Source organism: Muntiacus reevesi, chromosome 13 (assembly GCF_963930625.1).
Source record: "Muntiacus reevesi chromosome 13, mMunRee1.1, whole genome shotgun sequence".
Classification (NCBI taxonomy): Eukaryota; Metazoa; Chordata; class Mammalia; order Artiodactyla; family Cervidae; genus Muntiacus; species Muntiacus reevesi.
This window is the reverse complement of record NC_089261.1, coordinates 28,700,700-28,728,632: the sequence shown is the minus strand read 5'-3', so window position 1 is coordinate 28,728,632 and position 27,933 is coordinate 28,700,700. Positions and strand designations below refer to the sequence as shown.

At 48.4% G+C, this 27,933-nt stretch overlaps 2 protein-coding genes across 5 annotated transcripts in view; one reads left to right on the top strand and one right to left on the bottom strand.

The window, feature by feature from the left end:
- FBRSL1 (fibrosin like 1) overlaps positions 1–27,933 on the bottom strand; it is a 412,476-nt gene that overhangs the window by 89,466 nt on the left and 295,077 nt on the right. The window lies entirely within an intron of this gene.
- Positions 79–26,026, top strand: CHFR (checkpoint with forkhead and ring finger domains). 4 transcript variants are annotated; one of them, XM_065904287.1, is made up of 17 exons: positions 102–175; positions 330–473; positions 4,636–4,735; positions 7,374–7,483; positions 8,383–8,442; positions 8,589–8,807; positions 9,195–9,362; positions 14,120–14,276; positions 15,159–15,476; positions 17,309–17,451; positions 18,485–18,601; positions 19,121–19,204; positions 19,978–20,048; positions 21,344–21,431; positions 23,192–23,299; positions 23,732–23,804; positions 24,977–26,026. In XM_065904287.1, the coding sequence occupies exons 2-17, from the start codon at positions 341–343 to the stop codon at positions 25,017–25,019; spliced, it is 1,992 nt and encodes a 663-aa protein (XP_065760359.1). In that variant the 5' UTR covers positions 102–175; positions 330–340; the 3' UTR covers positions 25,020–26,026. The 4 variants fall into 4 exon arrangements, with proteins under 4 accessions (XP_065760357.1, XP_065760358.1, XP_065760356.1 ...); XM_065904284.1 differs by having other exon boundaries at positions 83–473; XM_065904285.1 differs by lacking the exon at positions 18,485–18,601 and having other exon boundaries at positions 79–473.

Sequence of the window (27,933 nt, the reverse complement as noted above, 5' to 3'; positions counted from 1 at the left end):
ATGCCCGTCCCCTAGGTTCCACTCTAGCCGCCGTGTTCAGTGGTTGCCACTGCCCGCCAATCGCAGGGCAAGGACGCCGCCGGCCCCGCCCAGTGGATCAGCTGAGGGATCTGCGATGTCTGTTGACAGCAGCGGTGGCTGCGCGGCCGGTTCCGGGTTCGGCGCGGGGCGGGGGGTAAGCTGGCGACGGGCGCGGGCGTCCGGCGGGACGCTGGGGAGGCTCGCGGCGCGGGCCGCAGCGGCGGGGCGCGGGCGCCGAGGAGGAGCGGCAGGCCGCAGCCTCTGCCCTTGCGGTCCGGGTCTCACCCGACGTTTCCGGGTCTCGTCAGATGTGAATCCGATGGAGCGGCCGGGGGAAGGCGAGCAGCCGCCCCAGCAGCAGCCTTGGGGGAGGCTTCTTCGCCTGGGCGCCGAGGAGGGCGAGCCGCACGTCCTCCTGAGGAAACGGGAGTGGACCATCGGGCGAAGAAGAGGTGCGCGGCGGCGAGCGGGCATGGGAAACGTGGGACGGGCGGGGGACAAGCCTGGGGATGGGTCGGCACGGGGGCGGGGACCAGGGACCCGGGATGGGGGTGGGGGACGGGGACCGAAGGACAGAACCCGGGGGCTGAGAGCGGAAGCCTGGTGATAGGAGCAGGGCGAGACCGGGCCCACCAGGCTATGGGAGGCCCCTGGGCGGGGCGCATTCTGCCGTCCAGTTTTTCCAGTGGAATGGGCTTTCGTGTAACAGCTGCCGTGTATTCACTTAATGGTCTGCCCAGTCACTTCTGAGTGCTTCATTCAGGTTATTTAATCCTCCCTACAAATTTATGAAGTAGATATAATAATTTATCCCCGGGAATGCAATCTTCTCAAGTTTATTACTCAAGTTTATTACCAAAGCATCTTCTCTAACCTTAATAGAAACGAAATTAGAAAGCAAAGCAGAAGGAGCGCTGGAAAATCCACAGATATGTGGAAATTAAATAACATTCTTAAAGAAGGGTCTAAGAAGAAATCAAAAGGGAAATTAGAAAATATTTTGACGTAAGTAAAAATATCATATGTGAAAATCGCTCAGTCGTGTCCAACTCTTTGCGACCCCATGGACTATATGCATGCATGCTAAGTTGCCTCAGTCGTGTCCGACTCTGTGCGACCCTATGGACAGCAGCCCACCAGGCTCCTCCATCTACAGGATTCTCCAGGCAAGAATAATGGAGTGGGTAGCCTTTCCCTTCTCCAAGGGATCTTCCCAACCCAGGGATCAAACCCAGATCTCCCGCATTGCAGGAGGATTCTTTACCAGCTGAGCTATCAGGGAAGCCCCAAACTATAATGTACCAAAACTTAGGGGATGCAGATAAGCAGTGCTTATCTGTAAACCACTGTGCATAGCTCTAAACCACTACATTAAAAAGGACCTCAAGACCCAGCTCTTAGAACAGAGTTGCTCAATTATTTGTTGACTTAATGAAAGGGGAAGCTAAGGACTTGAAGAAAGTCACACAGGTAGTGAGAGGAAGAGCCCTCACCCTCGATGCTTACTGCCTCTAGACCTCTGATAAGTTAACCTCCCTTGTAGCTTTCATACTAAGAGTGCAGTGCACCGAGGTCAACAAAAATATTTTGGTTTTATGCAAGTTAATAAATTGTGACTCTGGGACTTCCCTGGTGGTGCAGCATCTGAGACTCCGCACTCCCAATGCAGGGAAACCGGAGTTCCATCCCTTGTCAGGGAGCTAGATCCCACATGCCGCAACTAAGAGTTCACATGATGCAACTTAGACCTGATGCAACCAAATAAATAAATATTTTTTAAAATGAAAATAATACATTGTTATTCTGACTTTATACTTTCAACAAGAGAGAATGAGAAAGATTACTACTTAAAAGCAAGTATTTTTTGGCTTCATTTTACCCATTACGATGTACCTGTACCTGTTTTTCTGTTGGGGTCTTTTGGGAAACAGTCTTAAACTCCAGCATCAAGTTATTTTTTTTTACAACTTTAAAAATATTTATGCATTATTAGAAACTTTTCAAAATGCATTAATTGGTGTAAATGGATGTTTGATGAAAAGCAGGAGCCCTGGAGACCGCCACCTCCAGGCCCACCATGACACCAGCAGAAGCAGGAGCACCACCAGCACAGCACAACTTATTCTGGGTTAAAAATTTACATTTCAGTGCCTTTGTACCTACTTCATAGGGTCACTGTGAGGATTAAAGAAGCCTGGCTAAGAGTTAGCACTTGATGTTAGCCATTGTTATTATAACACAACACTATAGTATCACTTTACATGTTAATACAAGGAAGCTCCAATACTTTGGCCACCTGATGCGAACAATCACCTACTCATTGGAAAAGACCCTGATGATGGGAGAGATTGAAGGCAAAAGGAAAAGAGGGCAACAGAGGGTGAGATGGTTGGATAGCATCACTGATTCAATGGACATGAACTTGGGCAAACTCCGGGAGATAGTGAGGGACAAGGAGGCCTGGTGTGCTGCAGTCCATGGGGTCGCAAAGAGTTGGACATGACTTAGTGACCGAACAACAACAGCAAGGAACATAAATATGTAGTTGAGCTGATTCTATTGAAAGTCGTTTCCTTAAATGTGTTAACCTTTCCAGCAAAATGTAGAGTTTAAAAGTCTGCCCAGGCCTCCATAACAAAATACCACAGATCAGGAAGCTTAAACAACAGAAATTTATTTCTTACACTTCTAGAGTCTAAGAAGTCCAAGATCAAGGTGCCAGTCAATTTGTTTCCTGATGAGAACTCTTCTTCCTGGATCCCAGAGAGCTGCCTTCTCTTTCTGTCCGCTCATACTGGACCATGAGACCTGTGGTGTCTCCCTCTTATAAGTACCTCAACCCTCTCAAATTAAGGCCCCACCCTAATGATCTTATTTATCATCCACAGTCACTCTCTCTAGATACACTCACTTTAGGGGATAGAGTTTCAGTGTATAATTTTAGGGGGCACACAGGTTATAGAACTTGATTATTTTAAAACTGTTACACACCTGCTATGTACAAGGCATTATTTTGAGAAAAAGGGAGAGCTGAGTTGATGTGTAAGGGGGAGTGGGAGTCCTCGCCTTCCCAAAGAGCTCCCCATTCTTGGGGAGTGACAGAAATGCATACCAGCCATGGAGAGATTAACCAACTGAAAGACAAACGCACAATATTCCAGTTCTCAATTGGAATGCTGATGTTCTAGGACGGAGAAGCCTATTAAAACCCCACTCCAGTGCCACAGTGACCAGCCTGGCTCTGGGGCTGTGAGAACATCCTGGTGGTTTTGCCCAGTGTAATAGGACAGTCTTGAGCACAGGTCAAATTCACCTCAGATAAATGTAACAAAGTACTTCCCATAATGTGGAGTGTTTGGGCAAATAAGATTTAAGGTTTATGGAAGCATAGTTCACACTTAGTCAGATTTGCCCCTTTTAGGTGGTCAGTGAGTTTTGAGAAATGGAGGCACCAGTACCATCAAGATACAGAACATTTCTATCACCTCAGAAAGTTCCTGGTGGTCTTTTGGAGTCTGTCCCTGCCCCTGCAACCTCAAATCCTGATACCCACCTATCTGATTTCTCTCCCTGTAGTTCGGCCTTTTCCAGAAGACCATCTAAAGCCATCTAAGGGAAATCACACATTATCGCAACACTGTCTTTGGGTCCAGCTTCTTTCTCTTGGCTGGTGCTTTTGAGGTTCATCCTTGGCAGTTATGTGTATCAAGTGTGTTCCTTCTTGTTGCTGGGTGGTGTTCTGCAGTGTGTGTATTAATTCATCACCAGTTGATGGATACTTGTACTGTACTGCTTCCCGTGCTTGGTTATTAAAAATAAAGCTACTGTAGGGAATTCCCTAGCTGTTCAGTGGTTAGGACTGTGCTTTGACCACTGAAGGTGCAGATTCAATCCCTGGTTGAGGAACTAAGATCCTACAAATTGCAGGGCATGGCCCCAAAAACAATAAAATAAAGCTACTATAAACCTTAGTAGCTATGGTGCAAACCTATCATAGGTAGATTAGTGACTTGGTATTAAAACACTCCTGAAAGCATTTATTCTTTTGATTTTAGGAGAGAACAAAGTATTTGAGGGTTTCCCCCTTGGATTTAACGAGAATACAGTGATTGTATTCAGCTATAGATACATCCGCGTTTTGTTTTAAATTTTCTTAAACATGTACGTGTGCCTGTGATAACTCACTCAGTCATATTTTTTGTGACTCTGTCACTGCTTCAATTTTGTGACCATTTATGAAACCTTAGATTACACAGAAGAAATTCAGGACTACAATACTGAAGATATTTAATAAGCCCTTTAGGTTTTTCTTAAAGTTCTATAATACTTATCAGGTTGTCTGCATACATGTGCATATTGTAAAAACATCACCATGAACTACTGCTTCATGTGTAGCTAGAGTTGTTGATGGGGTATATCCTCTGGGTAATGAGGAAGCAGAAAGGTTCGAGACATAGGCCCTTTTCCCTTTGGATTAACACTTAAATGTTTTGTGGGTCTTGACTTAGTGGGTCTCGACTTCTGGTCGTATGATATCACTAAACCAAGTGTAGTGTTTTGCCCAGTACCCACAGTTGTATTCCCCTTCTCTGCACATCTCCCTCTCTGTTTTAGGATGTGACCTTTCATTCCCTGGCAATAAATTGGTCTCTGGAGATCACTGTAAAATTACAGTGGATGAAAAATCTGGTCAGGTATCACTGGAAGATACCAGGTAAGCTCTTTCTCAACTTCTTTCCTATTTCCTCTTGTAGCTTCAGGAAGGCAACTTAGCCAGTGACTGCAGAGAAGAGATATAGACCCACTTTCTATAGCTCAGAAGTCTGCTCGGGTCTCTGGGTATTGGGAGATATATTTTCTGTTTTCTAGGATGGGCTACTTAGTGACACTGGTACCTGTGACAGTTCTTGAATATTTTCAGATTAAAGCAAAAATGTCTCAGAAATAAGACTTAAAAGGGAGTGATACATTTTGGGTGTTTACAAACATATGCAAGTTAGACTTCCCCAAATCAAGAAGTTTTTGAATCAGTTCTATTGAGATGGATGAAACTGGAGCCCATTATACAGAGTGAAGTATCCCTTTCTTTTTTTACTATTACACCACATAAGTAGTGTGTGAAAGTGAAAAGCTTTCCAAATTGCACTCACCCACTGAAGATGTATACATATTTATTTTGTATTAATGGGATTATGCTATTATACTGTTGTAATAACCAAAAGCTCAGTAGCTGAAAACAACAGAAATCTGGGATCTTATAGGCCTGGTGGCCCAAAGTCCACCTCAGGTCTCATTGGTGTCAGCTCTTTCTGGAGGCTGTAGAGGGAAGCTGTGTTCTGTCCCGGCTTCCAGAAGCCACTGGTGGCCGAGGTGGCTGAGGTGGCTTCTGTTCCATGCAGAAGGAACAGCAGCTGCAGAGGCCCAGAAGCACCAGCAGGAAGACCCCGATGTCCATGCTAGAGAGACCAGACGTTAGCCTGAGAACAGTAAGGAGTCACTAAGGGGTTTAAGCACCCCTTGGAGAAGGAAATGGCAACCCACTCCAGTATTCTTGCCTGGAAAATCTCACGGACCGAGGAGCCTGTAGGCTACAGTCCATGGGGTCGCCGAGTCGGACACGACTGAGTGACTTCCCTTTCACTTTTTAAGCAGAAAAGTGAAATCAGGCTTTTGGGTTAGAAGGAGCTTGAGGATGGATCTTGAGAAGAGCCTGGCAGCAGAGCCGTGGCCGTGCTGAGACAGCTTTGCCGGTCTCTGTAAGTGGGCTTTTAGTGGGAAGGCAGCCCAGCCTTCCGGGGACCCTGCCAGCTGCTGAGGACTCAGAAGAGAGATGGTGTGACAGCGCCGCCCGCACTGTTTACTGCCTGGCCCTAAACAGAAATCTAGGGTAGTGGAAGCCTGCTCAGAGGCCAGGCTAGAGCCTCTTCCTCCCTGGGGGCCTTAAGAGTGCAGCCATGGAGTGAGTGCCCACAATTGGCTAAGGGGGAGGAGGCAGCTCAGGGGTGCTCTTCCCCTCGGTGGCAGTCTAGCCTCTGTCCTCTCAGGAGGCCCTCCTCAGGGAGGCCCCGTCTGTCCCATCTGACTCGGGCTTCTGTCTCTCCCAGTAGTACCCGCTGCCCTTCCACCCAGCAGAGTGGTCTCTGATTTTATTTTTTAATATTTATTCGCTTATTTTAGACTCTGCTGGGTCTTCGTTTCTGTACCAGGCTTCCTCTACTTGTGGCGAGTGGGGACTACTCTTCCTTACTGTGTGTGGGCTTCTCGTTGCAGTGGCTTCTCTTGTTGTGGAGCATGGGGCTCCTCCGCTTCTATAGTTGCGGCACACAGACTCTAGAGACCGGGCGCAGTAGTTGTGGTACACAGGCTTAGTTGCCCCGTGGCACGCGGAACCTTCCCGGACCAGGGATACACTCTGTGTCCCCTGCATTCACAGGCGGACTCTCAACCCCAGACCACCAGGGAAGGCCCATGGTCCCCGATTAACTGGAGTGGCCTCCCGAGTGCAGGAACCACACGTCGTCCCGTCGTCGGTAGTTGTGTGTTGATTTGCTTCTGCCCAGAGCCTGTCTCAGGGCTTCCCAGGTGACTAGTGGTAAAGAACCTGCCTGCCAGTGCAGGAGACATAAGCGATATGAGTTTGATCCCTGAGTCATGAAGGTCCCCTGGAGGAGGGCATGGCAACCCACTCCAGTATTCTTGCCTGGGAAATCCCATGGACAGAGGAGCCTGGCAGGCTGCAGTCTACAAGGTTGTACAGAGTCGGACACAACTGAAGCGACTTAGCATGCAGAGCTTGTCTCATGGTGGGCATCGGTGCTCATGTGAGGAATGAACTGAGAGGGGCTGAGGCTGCTGGAGGGAGGGGTAGGTCTGTGGACGGAGTCTGGTGCGGAAGCAGAAGAGAAGCTGGAAGTCAAAGCACATGCTGCTGGTGGGTTCTAGGGCTTCACCAGGAGGAGAACTTGAGTCTGGAACAGTAGAGACGTTCAAACACTTGACGACAACATTTGGCTGTGAGTGACAGAGCAACAGGCAAGGTTTTTCTTGAGAGAACTGTAAGGTGGCACAAATGTTTATATTATTCCTATGAGTATTTATCATTTTCAAAGTGGTAGGGACTTCCCTGGTGGTCCAGTGATTAAGACTCCACACTTCTGGTGGCAGGGGTGTCAGTTCAGTCCCTGGTTAGGGAATGAGATCCCATGTGCTGTGCGCTACCGCCAAAAACTTATTGAAATTAAAAAAAGAAAAAAAAGGTAATATTGAACTGCTTTCCTACTGGTTGTAGAAAAGGAAACTTTTAACTCCAAGTTATTTTAAGTAGGATAAATTCCATCTTGTTGCCCTTACAGTGCCAATGGAACTGTCATTAACAAGCTGAAGGTTGTTAAGAAGCAAACTTGCCCTTTACAGACTGGGGATGTCATCTACTTGGTGTACAGGAAGAATGAGCCAGAACACAGTAAGAGGGGGGTTTTCTGGGCTGGACCCACAGGTGAGGTGTGGCCGGGGAACCTGCGACAGCCAGAAAGCACTGTGGGAAGAGGCTTATTGAAGCCAGTATTTCCTGAAGGAATGTTAGCTTCCCTTCATCCCTTTTGTGTTTATGTGGATTCTTGGTATGGGTAGTGTCTGTTGAAGAATGAGAGTGTTGGCCTTGCATTTTCTGAGCCCCAGCCATTCTTCAGAAATGCCACCATGGTCATGAGCCACGGGTCTCAAAATGGTAGCCAAGGAGAAGTGAGTGAATGGGGAGAGGTGAGCTGGCAGAAAAAGACCCCTAAATTGAGAACAAGACCTAGAATGGGGCCTGGAGGCCACAGATGGCTCTACTTTGGGACACTTGATAGTAGACAGCAGAGGTCAGAAAGGATTCTACTGTAGCTTGTCCTGATCTGAGCACCCACGTTTGTGTTTGTGGAAGAAGAATGATGCAGGACAGAATTAGGGAAGTCCTTCACATGGTGCCCCCAAAATAGGAGGAAGGGGGCGGGTGTTCCCCAGGTTGTCCTCAGCATAGTCAAACCCACCTGTGGCCACACAGAAGGATATCGTGTCTGCTTCTGGTGGTTTGAAATAAGCGAGGCATAGACTCATCCCTCCTTGCTGCTCTGCTTCCCTTAGTCAGCCTCTTCATGCCAGATGAGTTTCTTAAGGCTTGTTTATTTTGGCTTTGGTTCAGATGTTTGGGATCACTTGCTTTAAATTCCCTTAAACTGGCAGCTGTGGTTACTAGCTGAGAAGTCAAAATAGTCGACAAGGACAAAGTGACTGTGAGGTAATGAGAGGGAACAGAAGAGAAATGTGAGTTCTCACCTGGCATATGACTGACAGTGCTCTGATTTGGTTAATTTCTTTTAGACGTGGCATACCTCTACGAATCTCTAAATGAAAAGCAAGGTGTAACACAAGACTCCTTTGGTGAGTGGGATTTTCCAAGAGGAGTGGGTGTGTGTAAAGTGGGTCCGTGTGTTGACTGTCTCCGTCAACAGGAATAGCTTGCCTGAGGCGGTGGTGCCCATCTGTGCCCTGACTGTATTTTCCTCTTGCTCCTTCTGTGCTCACAGAAGCTAATAAAGAAAATGTGTTCCACGTGACCAAAGATACCTCAGGTGCAGCGCGAGGTGACGATCCTCAGGATCCCCAGGTCCTGCTGTCGTCGCCCGCCACTCAGGTGTGCTTTGAGGAACCACAGCCATCAACGTCCACGTCGGACCTCTTCCCCACGGCCTCTACCTCTTCCATGGAGCCCACCTCTGCAGGCCGAGGGCCTCCCTCCAGCTCCAGTGAGAATGGGGGTCTCGGCGCGGTAGCTACAGTGCTTTCTATTCACTAGTCCTGCCCTGTGCTGTTACAGAGACAGACAAGCCTCTGAGGAGTTCAGAGGTGGTGTCAGGCATCAGACTGTCAGTAGTAAGGTTTCTCTAGCAGTTGCTGTCTTGCTCCATCCTCAAGAGAAAGCCTAGGGATAGGGGACTATAGCAGTGTGGTATTTTTTACAGGTTATGTAATTCATATACTGTAAAAATCTCATAGAATGAACCCTTTCAGTTTTCTGGTTTTTTAACAGCATCTTGTGTCACCTGTGCCTCGTTCGAATCAGTGACACTTCGATCTGCTGTCTCTTCTTCTGAGGCAGGTGAATCAGACTTTCTTGTTTGTCCCTCTCACAGGCTCCAGAGGTGCAGACGTCTCTCCAAAGGGGTGTGGTCCATCTGTGACAAGTGATGAAATCTCCAGCTTCCCTTCGACTCTCCCAGACAGAGAGGGGGCTTCCTTTTCTCTTTCGGAACCCCAGGATCAGGAGAATTTGGAGCCCGTTAAGAAGAGAGTAAAAGCAGGTCAGAATCTTGAGGTTTCATGTAACCTCAGGGCCCCAGCAGGACCATCTGATCTGCACCTGTTGGGGCCCCACCGTCTGCCAAAGCCTGAGGATGCTGTCTTAGGCTGACAGCAGATGGCAGCCTGGGCCCTTTGTTTCCTGTTTGTACCATTGGGATTGAATTGTGTTTACTGTCAGGGTATGCTATCAGTCTGCAAACGGCATACTTTTTTTTTCCCCGCTGTGCTGAGTCTTCGTTGCTGCACAGGCTTTTCTCTAGTTACAGCAAGCAGGGCTACTCTCTAGTGACATGTGTGGGCTTCTCACTGTGGTGGCTTCTCATTGCCTAGCTCAGCCTCTGGGGCTTGAGTGCTTCAGGCACTGTGGCTCTGAGGCTCCAGAGCATAGGCTCGGTAGTTGTGTTGCATGGGCTTAGCTGTTATGTGATATGAGGGGTCTTCCCAGATCAGGAACTGAACCCATGTCTCCTGCATTAGCAGGCGGATTTTTTACCACTGAGTTACCAGCGAAGCCCCTGGAAACTGTATTCTTGAGTTGCGACTCTGTCCTGATACAACAGCCAATTTTTAAGAGTATGTTATCTTTAAGTGATAGTTTGAAACTTCACATTAAAGACAGTTTAGAGAAAAATCTATGCTTTAAAAGCCAAAGTTAAAAAGATTGTAAAAAATGTTTGGGAATGTAGTTGGTAAGACAGTAGTTGTAAGTCAGACCTGAGGGCTGCCCGTGAATTGGAGCAGTGTGATGGGAAGGAGGATGCGCCTTAGAAAGAAACTGTATTGTCTAGTGTATTGAGTGGAAAATGAGTTGATTGGCCTGGGAAGGTGTGGGATGAATTGGCAACAGATACATTCAATTCAGTTCAGTTCAGTCACTCAGTCATGTCTGACTCTTTGCAACCCCCTGGATTGCAGCATACCAGGCTTCACTGTCCATCACCAGCTCCCAGAGTTTACTCAAATTCATGTCCATTGAGTCAGTGATGCCATCCAACCATCTTATCCTCTATCGTCCTCTCCTCCTCCCACCTTCGATCTTTCCCAGCATCACAATCTTTTCAGATGAGTCAGTTCTTCACATCAAGTGGCCGAAGTATTGAAGTTTCAGCTTCAGTATCAGTCCTTCCAATGAATATTCAGGACTGATTTCCTTTAGGATGGACTGGATGGATCTCCTTGCAGTCCAAGCGACTCTCAAGTCTTCTCCAACACCACAGTTCAAAACAATCAATTCTTTGGTGCTCAGCTTTCTTTTTAGTCCAACTGTCACATCCATACATGACTACTGGAAAATCCATAGCTTTGACTAGATGGACCTTTGCTGGCAAAGTAATGTCTTTGCTTTTTAATATGCTGTCTAGGTTGGTCATAACTTTCCTTCCAAAGAGTAAGCATCTGTTAATTTCATGGCTGCAGTCACAATCTGCAGTGATTTTGGAGCCCCCCCCAAAGATGTCTCTCACTGTTTCCCCGTCTGTTTCCCATGAAGTGATGGAACCAGATGCCATGATCTCAGTTTTCTGAATGTTGACTTTTAAGTCAACTTGTTCAGTCTCCTCTTTCACTTTCATCAAGAGGCTCTTTAGTTCTTCATTACTTTCTGCCATAAGACTGGTGTCATCTGCATATCTGAGATTATTGATATTTCTCCCGGCAATCTTGATTCCAGCTTGTGCTTCATCCAGCCCAGCAATTCTCACGATGTACTCTGCATATAAGTTAAATAAGCAGCATGACAATGTACAACCTTGATGTACTCCTTTCGTGATTTGGAACCAATCTGTTGTTCCATGTCCAATTCTAACTACTGCTTCCTAACCTGCATATAGATTTCTCAAGAGGCAGGTCAGGTGGTCTGGTATTCCCATCTCTTTAAGAATTTTCCACAGTTTGTTGTCATCCACATGGTCAAAGGCTTTGGCATAGTCAATAAAGCAGAAATAGATGTTTTTCTAGAACTCCCTTGCTTTTTCGATGATCCAACGGATGTTGGCAATTTGATTTCTGGTTCCTCTGCCTTTTCTAAATCAAGCTTGAACATCTGGAAGTTCACGGTTCACGTGCTGTTGAAGCCTGGCTTGGAGAATTTTGAGCATTACTTTGCTAGCATGTGCGATGAGTGCAATTGTGCGGTAGTTTGAACATTCTTTGGCATTGCCTTTCTTTGGAATTAGAATGAAAACTGACCTTTTCCAGGCCTGTGCCCACTGCTGAGTTTTCCAAATTTGCTGGCACATTGAGTGCAGCACTTTCACAGCATCATCTTTCAGGATTTGAAATAGCTCAACTGGAATTCCATCACCTCCACTAGCTTTGTTCATAGTGATGCTTTCTAAGGCCCACTTGACTTTGCATTCCAGGATGTCTGGCTCTAAGTGAGTGATCATATCATCGTGGTTATCTGGGTTATTAAGATCTTTTTTATATAGTTCTTCTGTGTATTCTTGCCACCTCTTCTTAATATTTTCTGCTTCTGTTAGGTCCAAACCATTTCTGTCCTTTATTATGCCCATCTTTGCATGAAATGTTCCCTTGGTATCTCTAATTTTCTTGAAGAAATCTCTGGTCTTTCCCATTCTATTTTTTCCTCTATTTCTTTGCACTGATCACTGAGGAAGGCTTTCTCATCTCTCCTTGCTCTTCTCTGGAACTCTGCATTCAGATGGACATATCTCTCCTTTTCTCCTTTGCTTTTGGCTTCTCTTCTTTTCACAGCTTTTTGTAAGGCCTCCTCAGACAGCCATTCTGCTGTTTTGCATTTCTTTTTTGGGGGGATTGTCTTGATCCCTGCCTCCTGTACATTGTCACTAACCTCCATCCATAGTTCTTCAGGCACCCTGCCTATCAGATCTAATCCCTTGAATTTATTTGTCACTTCTACTGTATAATCCTAAGGGATTTGATTTAGGTCATACCTACCTGAATAGTCTGGTGGTTTTCCCTGCTTTCTTCAATGTAAGTCTGAATTTGGCAATAAGGAGATCATGATCTGAGCCACAGTCAGCTCCTGGTCTTGTGTTTGCTGACACTATAGAGCTTCTCCATCTTTGGCTGCAAAGAATATAATCAGTCTGATTTCGGTGTTGACCATCTGTTGATGTCCATGTGTAGAGTCTTCTCTTGTGGTGTTGGAAGAGGGTGTTTGCTATGACCAGTGCGTTCTCTTGGCAAAACTCTTATTAGTCTTTGCCCTGCTTCCTTCTGTACTCCAAGGCCAAATTTGCCTGTTACTCCAGGTGTTTCCTGACTTCCTACTTTTGCATTCCAATTCCCTATCATGAAAAGGACATCTTTTTGGGTGTTAGTTCTAAACGATCTTGTAGGTCTTCATAGAACCGTTCAATTTCAGCTTCTTCAGCATTACTGGTCAAGGCATAGTCTTGGATTACTGTGATATCAATGGTTTGCCTTGGAATTGAACAGAGATCCTTCTGTCGTTTTTGAGATTGCATCCACGTACTGCATTTTGGACTCTCTTGTTGACTATGATGGCTACTCCATTTCATCTAAGGGATTCTTGCCCGCAGAATCCAGTCCAACAGTTGGCAACAGATACATAAACAAGTATGTAAAAATGAAGCCATTTTTAATTATCAGAAATGAAAAATTATATAAGAAAGAAAATTCTAATATGCTGTTTGACTGAACAGACTATTTAAGCATAATAATATACATACAATATACTGAGCCAATAATTGTGTTAGAATAATATTGGGAAGGCTACTCAGAGGGCAAAATCCTTCTCTGTTTTAATGGATATCAGGAGATGATACCTAAAATCTTCAGCCTAAATGTAGCATGACAATCCAGAAACACAGAGGCTGGGACCAGAAGAAACAGCTAAAAGTCACTATTAGGAAGAAAGAAAGCCCTTTCCTCAGAGGAGGTGGGGATGGTGAAGGTGAACAGAGGCTGGGGTAGAGGGCTGCTGTTTTTGTTTTCTTTTAAATATTTGACTTTTTAAATTATGTTTCTCTAATAAATTAAAAATTATTCTGTGATATAGAAAAATTAACACATACCAGCAAAAAAAAAATAAAAAGATTTTAAGCTCCTGGTAACATTTTAAAAATTTAGTTATTTTTTAATTGGAGTATGGTTGCTTTACATTATGTTGGTATCTGCTATGCAGCAATGTGAATCGGCTATATATATACATATATCCCATCTCTCTTGAGCCTCCTTCTCACTCACCCCCCACCCCGTCCCACCCATCTGGGTCACCACTGAAGCACCCAGCTGAGCTCCCCGTGCTACATAGCAGCTTCCCATTAGCTATTTATTTTATATATGGTAACATGTAAAATACGTCAATGCCACTCTCCCAGTTCGCCCTACCTCTCCTTCCCCAACTGTGTCCACAAGTCTCTCTAGGCCTCTGTCTCTTTTCCTGCCCTGCAAATAGGTTTATCAGTGCTCTTGGTAACATCTGATGGTCTGTATTCTCCAGCACTTTGCTGTATGCGTATGAGTCACATTTTTTTATTGAAGCAAAAATGACTTCATACACAAATGCTATTTGACAACTGGCCTTTTCTCTTACCTCTGTATCCTGAGTGTCTTCTTATGCTATTAACTGTTGTAAAACAAAACTTAAATATACCAAATTATGAGACTTATTTTGAACCTTCTTAAAAATGCCCTTTGAAGTACATGGAGGACGGGGTCTTCTGTCCACAATTTAAGACATCTGTAAATCCAAGAGACATGTTGCCTCCATGGTCATGACGGTCAGAATGTGTCCCTTCCCTTGCAGATGGGGAGCCAGACCTTAACCTGCCCATACTGGTCACAGACCCAGGCAGAGACCCTCCCTCTGCCCTCGACATCAGAGCTGAGGCCATGAAGCCAGACAGGATGGAGGAGACACTCACGTGCATCATCTGCCAGGACCTGCTGCATGACTGTGTGAGGTGCGCCCAAGTGGGGTCCTGTGGGAAGCCAAGGGTGGGGCGGACCTTAGGGTCAGGTCAGGGACTGCACCCCCTGAGGGTGCCATAGCCATTTTCCTTGTATGGCCAACAAGCCAGAAACTGGGCCATTGACTGAAGCTACAGAGGAGCCTGAGAGACTGAGGTCTGGTGGCTCTGACCTCGGGTTGGCCTCAGGAGGAGCAGGAGAGCTGCACCGAGGGCTCGGTATCTCCTGGCAAAGGAAGCTTGGCGGTTAGCATGGAGCAAGCCTCCCAGAATGGAGATCACTCCTTGCTTCTCTGTGGGAACTTGGAATTAATCTGTCTGAAGTTCAGCTGAAATGCGTTCCTTTCCACCCACACCCCGTGTCTCTGCTCTTCCTCCCTGGTCCTCCCTAGGGTGCCATGTGACCTCTAGTTTCTTTTTTTTTTCTCTAGCTTCTTGTAGTTGACAGGCACAGAGTTAGAGCAGTTGAGGTGGGTGCCATGTTCTTGCACAGGGACTGTTTCTCCAGCGGGTTTTGGAAGGCAGGTGACTTCCCCCAGCATCAGCTGAGGATGCAGACCCCCCAGCAGCAGACCTCACACATGGTGTGGGTGGAATGCCCAGGAAGCACAGCCTCGAGGCCCTGCTGAGACAAAAGAGCATGGGGGCTGGGGCTGGGCAGTTGGCTCATTTTTCTGTTTTGCACCGAACCTCAGTCTGAGCAGGGCCATTTCCTCCTCTGAGGAAAGAGGCAGCATGACCCTGGGTCCTTGCTCCTCACGCCCCAGGCCAGCCGTGCCCCTGGGGCCCTGGTATCCAAGGGACTGCTGTACTTGCTGGGGAGACGCTTCGCCCACGGTTGCCCCCAGGCCTCTGAAACCCATTGTGTGCCCTTAGCCTGCAGCCCTGTATGCACACCTTCTGCGCTGCCTGCTACTCGGGCTGGATGGAGCGCTCTGCCCTGTGCCCCACCTGCCGCTGTCCGGTCGAGCGCATCTGTAAAAACCACATCCTCAACAACCTGGTGGAGGCGTACCTGCTGCAGCACCCAGACAAGAGGCGCAGCGAGGAGGACCTGCGCAGCATGGCCGCCAGGAACAAGATCACGCAGGACATGCTGCAGCCCAAGGTCAGGAGGGCCTTCTCTGACGAGGAGGGCAGCTCCGAGGACCTGCTGGAGCTGTCGGACGTGGACAGTGAGTCCTCGGACGTTAGGTGAGCCCTTTGGGCCTGGAGCGGGGTGGGCGGCCCCAGTCTGACCGCCCCCCAGGACCTGCTGGTCCGGGCCACTGCCGAGGCAATTGTGATGCCTGCCTTGTGCCAAGCATGCCACTCATTCAGGTGACCGTGATGAGGCTTGCTCACTGCCCTGCCTCCTGTGATAGCCTCTTTTTTCTCTTTTGTTATGCAGTGGAACATTTATTCTATTTTTTTGTCGTTCATCTGTATTGTTTTCCAGTTTTTTAAGATGTAGCTGACATACAGCCTTATAGAAGTTCAGGGTGTGTAGCATAAGGCTTGGGCTTAATTATTGTGAGAGACTGACCACAGGAAATGATACTCTTTCATTTGCTGAGTCCTCAAGTGCCTTGATTCACCAGCTAATATAAATACCACATAAGCACACTCACTCTCCACAGCTTACTTAGTGAACACACATCCTAGAGTTTCACTTGCGTTACTTATCATCTGTCAGGGTACTATTGCAGAAAAGCCACAGCCACCTGGTAGACAGGATGCAGCCCTAGGAGACCTTATTTTATCGGCTGATGTCTCCTGACTTAGAAGTCCAGGGTGTGAATTTTTGTGTTGAGGCCATAATATTTAAAAAGACAAACCCAAAAAAAAAAAAAAGACAAACCCCCACCCCCAGTTTGTCTCTTTTCACAAAATTTAGCACATAATGTTCAAGCAAAAAGAAAACCAAAAATCACTTTAGTGTGAAGTTTTTATTATATATTCATCCAGTCATACACATGTGTAGCCATACATACTTAATTTTTTTCTGTTTTTTTTTTTTTTTACCATTTAAGGCTTTTTTTTTTTAAGGCATTTTTTGGTAATATTTTTTTGAATCCTGGGACAAAGCCGCAATGCACATTCTGTGTTTACAGCTTAGTGCACATGTCAAGTTATTTCTTGGAGACAAGCATGCGCAAGTAGGATATTCGTGTCAGGAGTCTCAGTGAGAGGATACCTTGCTGTACTTCTGACGTCTGTCATCAAATGCCCGCTGTTGAGTGCGGGTGGCGGCACTCCCCGGGGTGTGCAGAGGGACAGCAATGATCCCTGAGACACTCGGGGTATTGGGACAGGCAGGTAACTTATTCCCTTTTACATGTTTTTCTTACAAACACGGCTGAGCATCTTTCCCGCATTTCTGCCTTTTCTAGTCGTGTCTTGCCTGTCCTTCCCATGGGTGGCAGATTTGGGCAGGTATCCTCTGACTGAGACCAGAGAGGAGTCCACATGTGCCTTTCCTGAGGATTGTGTTTTACCGTCTGCAGGTTTGAAGGCTCAGCTGAGGAGCATACAGCTGAAAGCCCCTGTGGACAGCGGCCTCCAGCCCTGGCACATTCTCAGATTTTAATGAGGGGAATGGTGTGCACTGGGTGGCGTCAGGCCTGCGAGAGGGCATCCTGCCCAGTGTGGGGACAGGACGGCTTCACCCCAGGGGATGGCTCAGGGGGCGAGGGGCAGGCAGGAGATGTCTCCAGACCCCAGGAGTATCTGAGGGAGAGAGCGCTGGAGAAGTACGGGAAGAGAGGGGCTGGGAGGTGGCAGGGAGCAGAGCCTTCGACTGCTGCTCTGCAGGGTGAGTGTAGGGGGTGCCAGTGCCAGACGAGGGCAGCTGTCCTTGCCCTTTGCACACACCAGGCCCAGCAGCTGATGCAGAGCTGAGACATGGAGGGGGGACGAGGCCAGTGAGCTGGGGTCTGGGTCTTGGCTTGTCATTAGGGCTGGGGCTGTTGTCACTGCCCTCAGCCTCACACACCAACCAGAGCGGCTGTCGTCTCAACCCCCCGAGCTCTGTGCTTTTCTTGCAGCCAGCCGTCCATCGTTTGCAGACAGTGCCCTGAGTACCGCAGACAGGCGGGGCAGCCCCTTCCCTACCCAGGGCCCGGCAGCGAGCCAGGGGCACCGCAGGCCCCCGGGGATGCACCGTCCACATCCGCCAACGTCACGGCAGGTGAGACGGCCACTCCCTCCTTGCTGTCCTGACCGTTCCGGTTGTAGGTGGTGCTTCTGCTGGCTCTTCTCTGCTCAGATAACTCGTTGCTTTTCATGACGTTTTGAGCTAAGAAATCAGATAATCAGCTCTATTTTTGGATCTCTGCTCTTGACCACACAGTCCTAATTCTGACACTTACCCTTCCCCACCCCTCCCCGCTACTGCCTTGGGGCAGTCAGCATGCCCTGGGATGCTTGCCAAAGCCAAAGTGACCATCACACATGGGCCCCTCCAGTGAGGGACTGGCCTCTTTCCAGCAACAGGACGTGATGTTACCAGAGCTGCCCTGAATTGTCTGTTCACTGTCCATTTCAGTGGGTGAGTTCCTAGGTGTCATTAAGAAAGGGAGAGTGAACGTGTGGACTGTGGTTTGTGGCCCCACACTGAAGGGCCTGGCCTCCTTGTCGCTGTCAGCCTGAGCCTGTCTAGAGGCCACTGACCTCAGGGTTGTGACCCAGAGCCACATTCTTAGCTATCTGCCATGTGTGCTGTGCCATGGCTCTCGGGGGTGTCCTTGTAGGCCCCTACAGGTGAGGATGGCCAGGGCGATGCATGGAAGGCCCCATTGTGACCATGGCGAGTGCATAGACAGAGCCTCAGGTGGTGCGTGAGTGACCAGGGGCCAGGCCACATTGACACAGCTCCTGGTGCAGAGTTAGCCAGCAGAGACTAGAGAAATCACTTTACTGTTTTATGATCTGTCCTTCTTTTATAGGAAATACTAGAAAACCTTCAAGTGGCCTTTGAAATCTTGCTCCAACTACTGAACCAAAAGATAGCTTCGGTCATTTTTCCATCGTTAAACCTTTTAGTTGGAGTGGTAGACCGTTACTTGGCTGTTAGGAAAATTGGCCTGAGACCTGTCCAGGCTTTCTTGTAGGTCTGTGTCCTCTCGTGTGTCCTGTAGCTGCCCCTCCAGGTGTGACTGAACCGTTCGTGCTGCTGCTCCAGTGCTGGCAGCACCAGCCTGAGCGGCCTGTCTGTCCCACAGCCCAGGACTACGTGTGCGCCCTGCAAGGAAGCCACGCCATATGCACCTGCTGCTTCCAGCCCATGCCCGACCGGAGGGCGGAGCGCGAGCGGGACCCCCGCATCGCCCCCCAGCAGTGTGAGTGAGGGTGTGGGGGTGTGTGTACACCGTCTGCCTGGGGCCCCTCCCCACCTCAGAGCCACTCCAATATGTTCTTCCAGCCTGGTTTTCAAAGTGTCATGGACTTTTGTGTGTGATTTGAGCTAAAGATACAGTTCTGTGTTTCCACCTGTGTCATCACGTATCCCTGCAGGACTGTGTTGATAATCTTATCTTTGGTCACCAGTTGATACCCACCCCTGTCATACACACAGGGGACTCTCTTTCTAGATCCTGTATCTGACACGCCACCCCAGTAGTTCTCTAGTGTCTCATTTTCTTCTATTCTGTTGGCTGCACAGTTTGTTGGATCTCAGTTCCCCCGAGCAAGGATTGAACCTGGTCCAAGGTGTCATTTTAAAATCTAACAGCTGAACTATATGGCACATTAACAGTTTCCAGATGATGGTGAAAGTCGAGCGTGTCGTTTATTTAATGGTTACATGAACTTCCTCCTCGCCATGTGGCGTGACTGGTGCATGTGCTCTGTGTCCACAGGTGCCATCTGCCTGCAGCCCTTCTGCCACCTCTACTGGGGCTGCGCCCGGACTGGCTGCCTCGGCTGCCTGGCCCCGTTCTGCGGTAATGCCGGCCCCACCACCGATCACCACCACCTTTCCTTGTTCGCTTGGCGCACTTGAGGCCAGTGGTGGGCTGGCCGTGTGCCTGAGCAGGCAAAGGCCACACTGGTCGCCATGAATTAGCTACCTTTTTCTGGAGGTCTGTATAGGTTTGCAAGTGTCAGTGAGTGTTGACTCCAAGCTAGCAGTAACAACAACAGGGGAACTCTGAGCCGTGCACAAGGACCACCCCCACTAAAAACATACGTCTGGACTTCACAACTCCAGACCAGGGACTGTGCAGACTGGACCATTTCTGCGGGGAGTGGAATAGAATGCCTTTTACTTTTTCTCTGTTTGAAATTATATTTCATCATAGAACTTTTTTATTAAACTTTCTATTTCATTATGGGATATAGCTGATTAACAAACAATGTGATAGTTTCAGATGAACAGCAAAGGAACTCAGCCATACACATACATGTATCCTTTCTCCCCCAAATTCCTCTCTCATCCAGGCTGCCGTATAACATTGAGCAGAGTTCCCTGTGCTATACTATAGGTCCTTGTTGGTTATCCATTTTAAATACAGCAGTGTGTACGTGTCCATCCCAAACTCCTTAACTACCACCTCCCCCATCCTCCCCCCCCCCCAGGCCATGACCATAATGTCACATAACTTTTCATTCTTCATATAATCCATAATGAGTGAAATTTGGTTATCCTGTCAGGTGAACAGGTGCTTTCATAAAGTGTATATGAAATGGGTAATGCTGCTTCCCTCCATCCCAACAGAACTCAACCTGGGTGACCGGTGTCTGGATGGGGTGCTGAGCAACAACAACTACGAGTCAGACGTCTTGAAGGTACAGGCCAGATGGAGGCCAGTGGGAGGCCTCCCAGGACTGTCCAGTGTTGTGACTCTGCATGTCTGTTGTGACTCTGCATGTCTGTTTATCCCTGTATCCCCTCAGATAGGTATTCCTCCCTGCCCTTCACACTGAGAAGCCACAGGAATTGTGTTACACAGTTCCAGCTCCTGCTCAGCCTGCTCGAGGCAAGCAGGGGGAGCGGCTGGCCTTTGGGTGGAACCAGGACTGCCCTCTGGCCCTCTTCATGCATTTCAGGAGGCAGCTGGCTCTTAGAACTTTAGGGTTTAACATGCACATGCGTCACTTGCCAGGGGTCTTCCCTTCACCTCAGTTATGTGCGGTATGACACCCCCACGGCAAGGCCCTTCTCATCTGAGCAGCACCTCCTCCACCCCACTGCTCTCTGGCTAGGTGTTCACAGGCATGCTCTTGTAGGTTTACACAGACAGAACCAAGCAGCTCCTTGTGTCTTGAGGGCAGAGCCCACCCAGATGTAGACCCTGGCTTCCTTGTCATGTGATCATGGGCCTGTCACCACACTGTGGCCGCTCTGGCTAAGATTAGGTCTCACTGCTCCTATGCTATAGGAATGTCTTTGCAGAATTTCAGAAAGAGAGTGCCAACTCTTACACTGGAGGTTCTAAAGCTAGCCTGCCCTTTGAGACTGAGAAGAAGCTCCTTGGTCAAAAAGTGTGTGCCTCCGTGTGTGGGTGTGATACCATGTCTGTCCCAGGCCTCCTGTTCCAACAGGTCATCCAGGCCGCCCAGCTGAGCTCCTGGAAGCAGGTCCCCTAACTTCATGCAACACTCACCCTCTGCAAGTGGCTCTACCCACCTTCCAGGGCCTTTTATGAAATGTCAGTCCTCTTTGCCGTTTGTTTTTGTTCTTGGTTTTTTGTGGGGTTTTTTTTTTTTTTTTTAATATTTATTTATTGGCCGTGCTGGGTCTTCATTGCTACTCAGGCTTTTCTCTGGTTGCAGAGACTAAGGGTTACTCTCTAGTTGCACTACATGGGCTTCCTGTTGCCATGGCTTCTCATTGCAGATCACGGGGTGTGGAGCGTGGGGGCTTCAGTAGTTGCAGCACATGGGCTCCGTAGTTGTGGCCCTATGGGCTCAGCTGACACGCAGCATGCGGGACCTTCCCAGACCAGAGATCAAACCAGTGTCCCCCGACATTGCAAGGCGAACTCTCAGTCACTGGACCACCAGAGAAGCTCCCTCTTTGCCATTTTAATGTTTACTTCTCCAAGCTCATGTTTCTTCTTTTGCCCATTTCCCTGTTACAGAATTACCTGGCCACCAGGGGTTTGACATGGAAAAACATGTTGATTGAGAGCCTTGGGGCTCTGCAGAGGGGAGTATTCCTGCTGTCTGGTAAGCCTTGTGCCTGCATGCCCCCCACTGATGGTGGTGTTTTCCAGGGGCACCTCTGCCTCTGGCCAAGCGGTCCCTCCTGCCTGTCCACACACTGGCAGCACTGCTTGTTGGCTTTCCCACATTCACTCCTACAACCTCTGCCCACCCTGGCAGAGACAGACAGAAAGGTCCTCTGGACATGACATGTTCCAGAGTCTTTTCTTGCACAGGGGAGGGAAGGGGCACAGCTGGCGAGGTGCTGGCCCCACCACTGGTCAGCATTGACATTCTAGGGCTGGTTGTCAGGGTCTTTGCTGGCCTTTCCCTCAGTGCATCAAGTGACTCAGTGAAGGCTCCCCCCCCCTCTCCCAGGGACACCTAGTGCTTTGTGAAATGTGAACTTTTGTCACTAATGGAGGGTGCAGAAAAATCAGTGAGTGATTTTTTTTTCCCTAACGCATAAATTATTATCAAAGACTTGAAAGGTACTAAGTTATTTTATCTCACAGACACATTATAGTGTCTTGAGTTTTCTCTGTTGGGACAGCTCTATGTGGTTGGGTCTTAACTTCTTTTGCTTTTCAATGGCTATTTTTGTAAGAATGATGTGGTTCACAAAGAAAATGTAAGTGGTACAAGAAAGTCTGAAGGATAAAGTGAAAATCATTGGAAATCCCACCACCTAAAATATACCCAGTCATAATACTTTGACAGCCACCCTTCTAAGTGCATGTACCCATGTTTGTGCATCATTTTCATAAATGAGATCCTGCCAGATATACTTTTAATAACCTATTCACTCAACAGTATGTCTCAGACTCTTCCTACGTCAACAGATCTAGGCCTTGATTTTTTTTGTTATCACTTAGCATTCTGATACCGTCGTTCATTTGGCCAGTTTGTTACTAAAGGATATTTAAGTTCTTTCCAGCTTTTCACTGTTTGAACCACCATTGACGCTGTCGAGCATGCAGTCCTGTAGGTTTCACAATCAGTCCCCGTCCCCACCCCCCACCCCTAAAAAAAACACAGTTGTCCCCTTAGAATAATAGACAGGACTACTGTCACTGGCTTGCTCAGTTGAGACATGCCCTGGGGCCTGAGTGCCAGCATCCCCTAAGCCCATCAGCTGAATGTTTGCCCTCTAGGTCTTGTAAATATGAAAGAGGCAAATGGTGGGATATTTTATCTGCCCATGTTTGATGATTAATGACATTGAAAATCTTTTTCTTATATGGGACATATATATGCTTGTCTGTGTCCTTGGTTCATTTTTGGACTTGGGAGGTTATTTGTGTGATATCTTTGTTAAGTAAAGGTACAACACATTGTCATTTGTGTTAAAAGTGACATCAGTCATTTCTACTATTTCATTACTGTTTCATTAGTATTTCTCCTTTGTTATATGTGTTTCCATTGTGATGTGTAAACTGGAGGCAGTCTCATTTACAAATCCCTTCCTTTGTGCCATTTTGTTTTCATGTCATAGTTAGAAATAGCTCAAGAGAAGAATATTCATTCCTCTTAGTACTTTTTTAGATTGTTCTAAATATTTAAATTTTTTATCTAGATGGAATGATTTTGCTATAAGGAAATAAGTTGGCATCTAGGTTGGTTTTGCTCTTGTTTTCCAAATGCCCAGCCCTCTGTCTCCACCCTGTCTATGGATCAGTGCATTAGTTCCCCAGCAGCGTGCAAGCCACGTCTGTTCTGCTGTGCTCCCCACATGATGCTACCCACTGGCGGGCTGCGCCTGTAAGAGGCTGTGTTCCTTCCAGATTACAGAATCACCGGGAACACCGTGCTGTGCTACTGCTGCGGCCTGCGGAGCTTCCGCGAGCTCACCTACCAGTACCGGCAGAACATTCCTGCTTCTGAGCTCCCAGGTGAGGAGCCACCTGGCCCCTTCCAGGCCCACAGTTCAGTTCTGCTTGCTTGGGCTCCCACACTCTTTTGCGGTAGCTCAATACCCTGTGTGGGCCTTTGCTCTGAGTTCACAGCAGGGCCAGGGACACAGCCTGGTGGGTGGGGGCACGAAGGCCACGCTTTACTCAAGCGCCCCTGCCTGGTGCCTGCACAGGCTCTGAATTGGTGAGGCGGGTTCCTGAAACATGATGGCAACTGGCATCATCTCATTTCTAAACTGGATTTTCGATTAAGGATTTTTTTCCTTTCCTGGAGAACAAGGAAGCAGGCTATGAAGTGGGACAAAGCGGTGTGTGTCTCAGCTGCAGTGTCTCTTTGTTTCTCAGCTTAAATTCACTAGGCCAAGTCTGTAGACATGTGCATGACGTGTGTTCGTTTTTTTCTCTTCCCAGTGTCCGTCACATCCCGTCCTGATTGCTATTGGGGCCGCAACTGCCGCACTCAGGTGAAGGCCCACCACGCAATGTGAGTGTGCATGCAGAGTGGGGGCTGGGCCGGGCTGGAGTAGTGAGTGCAGAAAGGCAGACAAACCTGCGGTTTCCTAACAGGAACTGCTTTTCTTTAAATCTTTTGGCCATGTTGATTTTGAAGCTTTTAGGGATGTTCATGAAGTAGTCAGTTCTCTACTTAAAAATATACTAATTCATTAATAGTTGTCATGCTTTTATAAAGTCATGTAGTATATAAAAAAGTCATCATCACTTAGAAATTCTGCTCTTCCATTATGTCATTTCATGAAATGTTTGCCCACACACATTCATCTCCTTCTCCACCTCCATGTCCCCAGCCCACATGTTCAGGGCTGAGGGCTTTACGAATCCATGGCTGTGGTCCCTGAGAACCATTTCCCAAGTCACAGCCATGTGCACGTCACCATGCACCTGGATCTACCTGTGGTGATGCGATGGCTAGAGCTCTCCCTAGGAATTTCCCACGGGGTCTTTAGAGGCTGTTCATGTTGACATTCACGTCACCACGTGCGGTCGCCCATAGGAGTAGATCGGCCTCTGCTTTGAAACCATGAGGAAAGTGATCGCATAAGTCAGTTTCGTGGATTGATGCTGTTTGCGGAGACTGTGATCCCAAACAGCCATTTGAGATTCAAATTAAAGGAATTGGTTCAGGAGTCATCATGAGGACTCAGGTAAAGGCAGCCGCCCCTGAGAGAGTGATTCTGTAGAATAAAAATCTTGGTTTGTATTTGAGCATAATCTGTGTGGAAGAGATCATTCTATTCTAAGAAAGAGATTTCACCAGTAACAGGCTAGCCTGTCTCTATTAAAGCGTGGGGAAGGGGGGCAGCAAAGGCACCGTGGTCTTCTCAGAGAGGAGGTCACCCATGGTACCGTGGGGATGCTCACGAGGCACAGGTCTGAGTTTCTGGAAATTACCCAAATGTTCCACTTACATTTTGCATTTAGAAAGGAGGGGTCACAAAGGAGTCAGACATAGACTAAACAACAACAAAGAAGGTTGCATTTGGGGTTAGTGTCTTTGACTATGAGAAACATGCCCTTGCAAACCCCCAAGCACAGGGTCACTGTCTCCTGTGGTGCCTTTGGGTGCAAGCACAGAATTCCTTTACTGAATGCATCTGTGATGCCCTTTCGTATGATTTGACTGTTTTTTCCCCACAGGAAATTCAATCACATCTGTGAACAGACGAGGTTCAAGAACTGAGCATCCAAGGAGGCACCATGATGGCCCAGGAGTGTTGGCAGTCAGTGACACGTGTCTCAGAAAATACTGAAACAGACATTTTAAGGGCATTTCACAGTCCCCTCCCTCAGGGGGCACTGGGGTCTCGGCTTAGGGCACTCTGGCGTGACCTTTCTTTTGTGGAGTGAGACCCTCTTGGCGAGAACCCCCACCTGTGGCACCCAGAGCCCTGGGGCTGGAACAAGAGCCATCAGCCGTCCCCTGTGTATCTGTCCCACAACCACAGTTAAAGCAGAAATCTCTCTTCAAGAAGAGTGTCCTGGGAGAGGAAGGGGAGTTTGTCGGAAACACTGTGCCGTGAGGAAAGGGAGCACAATTTTCCAGCCACAGGACGCACAGCAGCTCACGTGTGTGTTTTCATAGCTTCGGTGCTCATCTCCTAATGAGACTTAAATATCACGAACTGTAGCACAAATGATATAATTTATATTTACAAATTGACTAAAATTGGAGACACTGATATTTGAAAGAATAAGCATATGTTTCTGTTTATGAAAAAAAATCATCAGACGTCCAGGGCCAAGGGCGTGTTTGGGTCACTAACACACAGGACTCCTCCTTGGCACAACTGCAGCCCACCGAGCTGTCCGCCTTCTCTTCTCCCAGCCTTGGGGCTGGGGTGGCCTGGGGCCAGGCTGCAGGTTGTCCCTGGTGACGCCCCAGCCCACCCGGAGCAGCCCCTTCCTGCCAATAGCTTCTGTGAGTCCTTAGCCTTTCCTCCTGTGTTGGGTTTGCCGTGTCATCTGGAATAATACTTGAAATTTTGTTGTTTAAAAAAAAAAAATTTTTTTTTTTTTATCATTTGTTAAAGCCACCCATTTGTTTGCAAAATTGTACCTTTTTTGCTTCTTCTCAGGAATACGATTTTCAACTTTGTCTTGCTCTTGATATAGACTCTGAGAAGCAGTGCTCTGGGGAAGAAGGCCTCCTTCCCGCATTCTAATAAACACGCTGTGTCTGTTTCTCTCCCTGGCACCTTCATCTGTGTTGATTGTGATACGTTCCTTTGGTAGGACCGCCTGTGGAGGTCACTGGTAACCTGCTTAACAGAGTGTACCCCCGTTGTGGAGGGGGAGGGGGTCGGTGCACTCATTAGCCTTGCTTCCTGCCTCCCGGAGTGGGTGACCTGGGGGTGGGACCAGGTCTGAACAATTGGGAAAAGGCATGTCTTCCCTGGGATCCACCAGCCCAAGCCTTAGCCTATTGGTCCCTGGTTAAAGCCACAACTTTGTGTCTAAGCTCTGGCTCAGTTCAGGCAGGCACGAGGCTGCACTCCAAGCTTAGGACCTTAGCACATCACCCCCTTCACTTCGGACCCGGACCTCTCCTCCCGAAGTAAGAACAGAGATGCAGGACCCTTAGCAGATGTAGCAGCTTTTTTGGCTGAGGCCTAAACATGCAACCTTTTCTGAACTACACTGGATCTGTAGGTGAAGGGAAGGGCCCACACCACCTCAGACAGCTGGTCCATGGTGCGTGCCAACTGCAGTGGAACTCAGATTCCCTGTTTCTGATGAGCCACATGGGGTCAGAACAGAGCTTGTCAGCCCTAACCTGAAGAGGAGCCGCTGGACCCAGGCTTGCTGACCAGCTCATTTATAGGCTGGGCACCATGTGGTGTTTTTTTTATCACTTTGTGTACTTCCTGTTCCTTGACACCCTCCCCGACCACCACCACCACCCCTCCAGCATCCAGCCCACAGTGACTTGGAGCCTGCTGTGTGCGCCTATCCTGGTGGTTTGGCTGGCACTGGGCGACTCCTGTGTCCTTGGGCCCAGCTCGTGTCCTCTCACAGCCTTGCTACCCAAGACCCAAGTCCCTCTTGGGCTCCGGTGTCTATGTCAAGAGAGGCTGGCCCTGCCCACACCGCCCATCTGCTGGGCCTCTTAGGGCTGCACACCAGCCCTTTCTGGCCTGGGTCCTGGCTCCCAGATGACCAAATGGATTCCTCTTTGGGCCAGCGACCAGGAACCCAGTAGGTCATCCTAATACCACATAGCTAACAGGACTGGGGGCTTCCCTGGTGGCTCAGTGGTGAAGAATTCACCTGCCAGTACATGAGACATGGGTTCAATGTCTGGCTTAGGAAGATCCCCTAGAGAGGGAACTAGCAACTGACTCTAGTATTCTTGCCTGGAGAATCCTATGTACAGAGGACCCTGATGGGCTACAGTCCATGGGGTCAAAAAGAGTTGGACATGATTTTTCAGCTAAACAACAATAGGATTGGGATTACGGGCCCAGGTCTAAGAGTCCCAGCGTGACATTGGTGGATCTTGCCCCAGGGGAAGTACCCCACGGAAAGAGCGGTGTAGCCAGGCCTCTACCAGTGGAGGCCCTGCAGCCAGACCAGTTCTCACACCGCAGGCAGAGAAGAAACCCAACAAAGCCCAGGTTCTGAATCAGGATTGCTGCTGTGGAGCGCACCAGACAACTGACCTGTGCTCTGGAGAAAGGAAGAGAAAGGGGGGGTGGATTGGGTTTAGAAAGCCCGGGGTGGCTGGATGCAGGATCCTTCTCTTCCTCTGTATGGTGACAGCTTCCCAGACCTCAGGTTCCCTCCTAGCAGATACAGGTGAACTGGTGGTTTCTTCACCAGTTCAATTAGAAGGCTATCCCTGACCCCAAAGCTGACGACCTGGCAGACCCAAGCTTTCCACCACCTTCCGGCTACTAGCACCCGGGAAGCAGGTGGGGCTGGGGAAGGCAGGCTTCAGTGTCACCATCAAGAAAGCGGACTGGCTGCTGTGGGCCAGACAGCCCGCCAGAGCTCAGCCCATCCTCATTTCAGGCCTGCTCTCCCAGGCCTGACCCTAACGGGAATGTGCCACTGGGTCTCAGCTACTCTCCCTGAAAGTGCCAGCCTGGGATGGC